The following is a 7,500-nucleotide window of genomic DNA, read 5'->3' as shown; positions in this document are numbered from 1 at the left end:
CCGTCCATCCCACCAGCAGGCGAGGCCACGGCTTGAGGCCTAGTCCTTGCAGTGACTGAGGATACACAACTCCCATCCCGTCCGTCCCACCAGCAGGCGAGGCCACGGCTTGAGGCCTAGTCCTTGCAGTGACTGAGGACACACAACTCCCATCCCGTCCATCCCACCAGCAGGCGAGGCCACGGCTTGAGGCCTAGTCCTTGCAGTGACTGAGGACACACAACTCCCATCCCGTCCGTCCCACCAGCAGGCGAGGCCACGGCTTGAGGCCTAGTCCTTGCAGTGACTGAGGATACACAACTCCCATCCCGTCCGTCCCACCAGCAGGCGAGGCCACGGCTTGAGGCCTAGTCCTTGCAGTGACTGAGGACACACAACTCCCATCCCGTCCATCCCACCAGCAGGCGAGGCCACGGCTTGAGGCCTAGTCCTTGCAGTGACTGAGGACACACAGCTCCCATCCCGTCCGTCCCACCAGCAGGCGAGGCCACAGCTTGAGGCCTAGTCCTTGCAGTGACTGAGGATACACAACTCCCATCCCGTCCGTCCCACCAGCAGGCGAGGCCACGGCTTGAGGCCTAGTCCTTGCAGTGACTGAGGACACACAACTCCCATCCCGTCCGTCCCACCAGCAGGCGAGGCCACGGCTTGAGGCCTAGTCCTTGCAGTGACTGAGGACACACAGCTCCCATCCCGTCCGTCCCACCAGCAGGCGAGGCCACAGCTTGAGGCCTAGTCCTTGCAGTGACTGAGGATACACAACTCCCATCCCGTCCGTCCCACCAGCAGGCGAGGCCACGGCTTGAGGCCTAGTCCTTGCAGTGACTGAGGATACACAACTCCCATCCCGTCCGTCCCACCAGCAGGCGAGGCCACGGCTTGAGGCCTAGTCCTTGCAGTGACTGAGGACACACAACTCCCATCCCGTCCATCCCACCAGCAGGCGAGGCCACGGCTTGAGGCCTAGTCCTTGCAGTGACTGAAAACACACAGCTCCCATCCCGTCCGTCCCACCAGCAGGCGAGGCCACGGCTTGAGGCCTAGTCCTTGCAGTGACTGAGGACACACAGCTCCCATTCCGTCCATCCCACCAGCAGGCGACGCAACCTACGTTATTGCTGCCTGACAGAGTCTCCCGATCGCAGGTGAACTGACCGAGACAATCTCCCATGGTTATACCGCGCGTCACGTTTGCACACTAACTACGATCCCTACACGTTGAGCAGCTCCATGTTCCACAGACGTCCATTCCTCCAAAATCCCGGCCGGCCCCTCCAACCTCCCGGCCGGCTCCTGTACGGACATCTCCTTTGGCCTATTGACTCTGCTCTCCCATCCCATTCATGGCTGATTTGTTATCCCTCTCACCACCCCCCCCCCCCATTCTCCTGCCTTCTCCCCATAGCCTTTGATGCCCCGGCTAACCAAGAACATCTCAACCCACCCTGCGACCCGGCGCCCACAGTGGTAACGGATACCGCGGATTCACCGAACTTCCTACTCACCTCCGTTCTGAGGGTGTGCCCCCCCCCCACCCCACTGTCGGAAACATACTCTCCACGTCCACACTGTCCGGGCCTGGGAGAAGGGCGCGATCCCGATCCGGGTCCCATTCGGCCGGGGCTGGTCATGGGGAATGAACTCCCGCTGCCTGTTGAGTGCTCCCAATGGCGTGCGCTTGAGGTGGCTTCGGTCAGCCAGGTCCAGCTCCCGACCTTCACGTGCGGCTGGGCTGCTCAACCCCGCCCGAGCCGTCCCTACCGACCGGAGAAGGCACCGGCGCCCGCGGGCAGCCGGTCCGGAAGGAGCTGGGGTCCCTGAGCCAGTCTTACGTGGAGTTCAACGCTGACCGGCAGCTCCTGGGGGTCTCTCTGCCGTCCCTTCGGGCTCATCGGATGAGGGGAGAGGGGGAGCCTGCTCCCCCGGGTAACAGCCCGCCCTCCACGTCGCGCTCTCCCCTGGCTTGTCGCAGGTCACACTCTAGTCAGCTGGGACGCGGTATCTAACCCTGGTGGGCCCTGGCTGACCGAGGACTCGCGACTCATCGGTCACGAGCGTACGATCACGGCCTTCTGCGGCCAGAGCCTGCCGGCGGTGTTGCCTGGTGATCGAAGGCACGGGCACCTTCCCGCCAGCTCGAACCGGCCTGGTCATTCACCTCTGACCTCACTCTCCATTTCCGCCAACAGCGCTGCTCTCTGTAAACCCCAGCGACTGTCGTGTGTGGAAATCCCAGGAGATCAGCAGCTTCTGCGATGCTCAAACCACCCCGTCTGGCACCGACAATCACCCCCCGCGGTCAAAGTCGGTTAGATCACAATTATCCCCCCATTCTGGAGTTTGGTCTCCAAACATCACACTGAGCACGGGGCGGGGGGCCCCACAGGGCTGTGTGCTCAGTCCACGGCTGTTCACTCTGCTGACCCACGACTGTGCTGCAACACACAGCTCGAACCACATCATCAAGTTCACCGATGACACGGCCGTGGTGGGTCTCATCAGCGAGAACGACGAGTCGGCTTACGGAGAGGAGGGGCAGCGGCTAACGGACTGGTGCAGAGCCAAGAACCTGTCTCTGAATGTGAACGGTTGTTGACTTCAGGAGGGCACGGAGCGACCGCTCCCCGCTGAACATCGGACTGCTCCTCGGTAGAGATCGTTCAGAGCACCGGATTCCTTGGTGTTCCCCTGTTGGAGAATCTCACCCGGTCCCTCGACACCATCTCACGTGCAGAGCCAACAACCTGTCTCTGAATGTGAACAAAACAAAGATGTTCGAATGGCAGAGAATCTCACCCGGTCCCTCGACACCAGCTCCACAGCAAAGAAAGCCCAGCAGCGTCTCTACCTTCTGTGAAGACTGAGGAAAGTCCGTCTCCCACCACACCCCCCATCCTCATCACATTCTACAGGGGTTGTATCGAGAGCATCCCGAGCAGCTGCATCACTGCCTGGTTCGGGAATTGCACCGTCTCGGATCGCAAGACCCTGCAGCGGATAGTGAGGTCAGCTGAGAAGATCATCGGGGTCTCTCTTCCCGCTGTCACGGACGTTTACACGAGTCGCTGCATCCGCAAAGCAAACAGCATTATGAAGGACCCCACACACCCCTCACACAAACTCTTCTCCCTCCTGCCGTCTGGGAAAAGGCTCTGAAGCATTCGGGCTCTCACGACCAGACTGTGTAACAGTTTCTTCCCCCAAGCCATCAGACTCCTCAATACTCAGAGCCTGGACTGACACCTTACTGCCCTATTGTCCTGTTTATTATTTATTGTAATGCCTGCACTGTTCTGTACACTGTATGCAGTCCTGGTAGGTCTGTAGTCTAGTGTAGCTTTCTCTGTGTTGTTTTTACGTAGTTCAGTCTGGTTTTTGTACTGTGTCATGTAACACCACAGTCCTGAAAAATGCTGTCTCGTTTTTACTGTGTACTGTGGTCAAAACGACAATTAAAAGTGACTCGACCTGACCAGCGACTCCCGAAACTCCCGGCCAGTTCCGCGTGCTCTTTCTGCACGGATTGCTGCCGCGTGATCGGCCGGTTAGATAATTGCGTTAAAGAACAGATGGACCTAATCACGTGACAAGAGACGTAAATGGCTCACTCCCTCTCTCTGCCTGGCTCCTGTCTCTCTCTCTCTCCCTACATCTCTGTTCCCTGCCTCCCCCAATCCCCTCCACCTCCCTCCCTCCCTCATCTGTTTCCCATTCTACATTCTCTCCCTGTTTCTCCCCCCCCCCACCTTTGCCTCCCGCCTGCTTCGTTTGGCTCCCTCCGTCTCTGCTTCCCCAGCTCTGCACCCCCCCCCCCCTCCTCTCCCGGTGCCGAGGGACGGGCGGGGCGGGGATCGACGTTGCTTACCAGGTGTTGCCCTCGCTGTCGCTGCTCCCGAAGGCGCTGAATGAGCCATCGGGGTGTTTGTAGTTCAGCTGCCGTTGGTACCCTGTGAACGGGAACATGGGATCGTCACCAGGCCCCAGAACCAGCAGCTACCACGACAGGGACGGGGAACGATCACGAAGGCCGGCGGGCGGCTGTGTTCGGTTAGGGATTTGTCAGCAGAGACCCCTAACCGGGAAATGCTCTCGACGGGAGCCTGCGACGGAGACCAGGGGCACGGTACCCCCCGCCCCCACCGAGGACATCCTCAGGAGGGCGGAGTCCGTCACTGAGGGACCCCCGCCATCCCGGGATTTGCCCCCTTCTCACTGTTACTGCCATCAGGGAGGAGGTACAGGAGCCTGAAGACACACACTCAGCGATTCAGGAACAGCTTCTTCCCCTCTGCCATCAGGGAGGAGGTACAGGAGCCTGAAGACACACACTCAGCGATTCAGGAACAGCTTCTTCCCCTCTGCCATCAGGGAGGAGGTACAGGAGCCTGAAGACACACACTCAGCGATTCAGGAACAGCTTCTTCCCCTCTGCCATCAGGGAGGAGGTACAGGAGCCTGAAGACACACACTCAGCGATTCAGGAACAGCTTCTTCCCCTCTGCCATCAGGGAGGAGGTACAGGAGCCTGAAGACACACACTCAGCGATTCAGGAACAGCTTCTTCCCCTCTGCCATCAGGGAGGAGGTACAGGAGCCTGAAGACACACACTCAGCGATTCAGGAACAGCTTCTTCCCCTCTGCCATCAGGGAGGGGGTACAGGAGCCTGAAGACACACACTCGACGATTCAGGAACAGCTTCTTCCCCTCTGCCATCAGGGAGGAGGTACAGGAGCCTGAAGACACACACTCAGCGATTCAGGAACAGCTTCTTCCCCTCTGCCATCAGGGAGGAGGTACAGGAGCCTGAAGACACACACTCAGCGATTCAGGAACAGCTTCTTCCCCTCTGCCATCAGGGAGCAGGTACAGGAGCCTGAAGACACACACTCAGCGATTCAGGAACAGCTTCTTCCCCTCTGCCATCAGGGAGGAGGTACAGGAGCCTGAAGACACACACTCAACGATTCAGGAACAGCTTCTTCCCCTCTGCCATCAGGGAGGAGGTACAGGAGCCTGAAGACACACACTCAGCGATTCAGGAACAGCTTCTTCCCCTCTGCCATCAGGGAGCAGGTACAGGAGCCTGAAGACACACACTCAGCGATTCAGGAACAGCTTCTCCCCCTCTGCCATCAGGAGGAGGTACAGGAGCCTGAAGACACACACTCAGCGATTCAGGAACAGCTTCTTCCCCTCTGCCATCAGGGAGGAGGTACAGGAGCCTGAAGACACACACTCAGCGATTCAGGAACAGCTTCTTCCCCTCTGCCATCAGGGAGGAGGTACAGGAGCCTGAAGACACACACTCAGCGATTCAGGAACAGCTTCTTCCCCTCTGCCATCAGGGAGGAGGTACAGGAGCCTGAAGACACACACTCAGCGATTCAGGAACAGCTTCTTCCCTCTGCCATCAGGGAGGAGGTACAGGAGCCTGAAGACACACACTCGACGATTCAGGAACAGCTTCTTCCCCTCTGCCATCAGGGGAGGGGGTACAGGAGCCTGAAGACACACACTCAGCGATTCAGGAACAGCTTCTCCCCCTCTGCCATCAGGGTGTAGGTACAGGAGCCTGAAGACACACACTCAACGATTCAGGAACAGCTTCTTCCCCTCTGCCATCAGGGAGGAGGTACAGGAGCCTGAAGACACACACTCAGCGATTCAGGAACAGCTTCTTCCCCTCTGCCATCAGGGAGGAGGTACAGGAGCCTGAAGACACACACTCAGCGATTCAGGAACAGCTTCTTCCCCTCTGCCATCAGGGAGGGGGTACAGGAGCCTGAAGACACACACTCAGCGATTCAGGAACAGCTTCTTCCCCTCTGCCATCAGGGAGGGGGTACAGGAGCCTGAAGACACACACTCGACGATTCAGGAACAGCTTCTCCCCCTCTGCCATCAGGGAGAAGGTACAGGAGCCGGAAGACACACACTCAGTGATTCAGGAACAGCTTCTTCCCCTCTGCCATCAGGGAGGAGGTACAGGAGCCTGAAGACACACACTCAGCGATTCAGGAACAGCTTCTTCCCCTCTGCCATCAGGGAGGAGGTACAGGAGCCTGAAGACACACACTCAACAATTCAGGAACAGCTTCTTCCCCTCTGCCATCAGGGAGGGGGTACAGGAGCCTGAAGGCACACACTCAGCGATTCAGGAACAGCTTCTTCCCCTCTGCCATCAGGGAGGGGGTACAGGAGCCTGAAGACACACACTCAGCGATTCAGGAACAGCTTCTTCCCCTCTGCCATCAGGGAGGGGGTACAGGAGCCTGAAGACACACACTCAGTGATTCAGGAACAGCTTCTTCCCCTCTGCCATCAGGGAGGAGGTACAGGAGCCTGAAGACACACACTCAGCGATTCAGGAACAGCTTCTTCCCCTCTGCCATCAGGGAGGAGGTACAGGAGCCTGAAGACACACACTCAACAATTCAGGAACAGCTTCTTCCCCTCTGCCATCAGGGAGGGGGTACAGGAGCCTGAAGGCACACACTCAGCGATTCAGGAACAGCTTCTTCCCTCTGCCATCAGGGAGGGGGTACAGGAGCCTGAAGACACACACTCAGCGATTCAGGAACAGCTTCTTCCCTCTGCCATCAGGGAGGAGGTACAGGAGCCTGAAGACACACACTCAGCGATTCGGGAACAGCTTCTCCCCCTCTGCCATCAGGGAGGAGGTACAGGAGCCTGAAGACACACACTCAGCGATTCAGGAACAGCTTCTTCCCCTCTGCCATCAGGGAGGAGGTACAGGAGACTGAAGACACACACTCAGCGATTCAGGAACAGCTTCTTCCCCTCTGCCATCAGGGAGGGGGTACAGGAGCCTGAAGACACACACTCAGCGATTCAGGAACAGCTTCTTCCCCTCTGCCATCAGGGAGGAGGTACAGGAGCCTGAAGAGACACACTCAGCGATTCAGGAACAGCTTCTTCCCCTCTGCCATCAGGGAGGGGGTACAGGAGCCTGAAGACACACACTCAGCGATTCAGGAACAGCTTCTTCCTCTCTGCCATCAGGGAGGGAGGTACAGGAGCCTGAAGACACACACTCAGTGATTCAGGAACAGCTTCTTCCCCTCTGCCATCAGGGAGGAGGTACAGGAGCCTGAAGACACACACTCAGCGATTCAGGAACAGCTTCTTCCCTCTGCCATCAGGGAGGGGGTACAGGAGCCTGAAGGCACACACTCAGCGATTCAGGAACAGCTTCTGCCCCTCTGCCATCAGGGAGGAGGTACAGGAGCCTGAAGACACACACTCAACGATTCAGGAACAGCTTCTTCCCCTCTGCCATCAGGGAGGAGGTACAGGAGCCTGAAGACACACACTCAGCGATTCAGGAACAGCTTCTCCCCTCTGCCATCAGGGAGGGGGTACAGGAGCCTGAAGACACACACTCAGCGATTCAGGAACAGCTTCTCCCCTCTGCCATCAGGGAGGGGTACAGGAGCCTGAAGACACACACTCAACGATTCAGGAACAGCTTCTCCCC

General features: G+C 58.3%; 1 protein-coding gene across 1 annotated transcript in view; it reads right to left on the bottom strand.

Annotated features, from left to right (window-relative positions):
• LOC132389848 (murinoglobulin-2-like) overlaps positions 1–3,963 on the bottom strand; it is an 87,722-nt gene extending 83,759 nt beyond the window's left edge. Inside the window, exon 1 of the mRNA XM_059962410.1 lies at positions 3,866–3,963. Within this exon, the coding sequence (XP_059818393.1) occupies positions 3,866–3,963 (98 nt within the window). The remainder of the gene's footprint in view (positions 1–3,865) is intronic.
• Between the last annotated feature and the right edge of the window lie 3,537 nt (positions 3,964–7,500).

Source organism: Hypanus sabinus, unplaced genomic scaffold (genome assembly GCF_030144855.1).
Source record: "Hypanus sabinus isolate sHypSab1 unplaced genomic scaffold, sHypSab1.hap1 scaffold_677, whole genome shotgun sequence".
Taxonomy (NCBI): domain Eukaryota; kingdom Metazoa; phylum Chordata; class Chondrichthyes; order Myliobatiformes; family Dasyatidae; genus Hypanus; species Hypanus sabinus.
The sequence above is the reverse complement of the archived record's forward strand: the minus strand, read 5'-3'. Positions and strand labels throughout refer to the sequence as shown.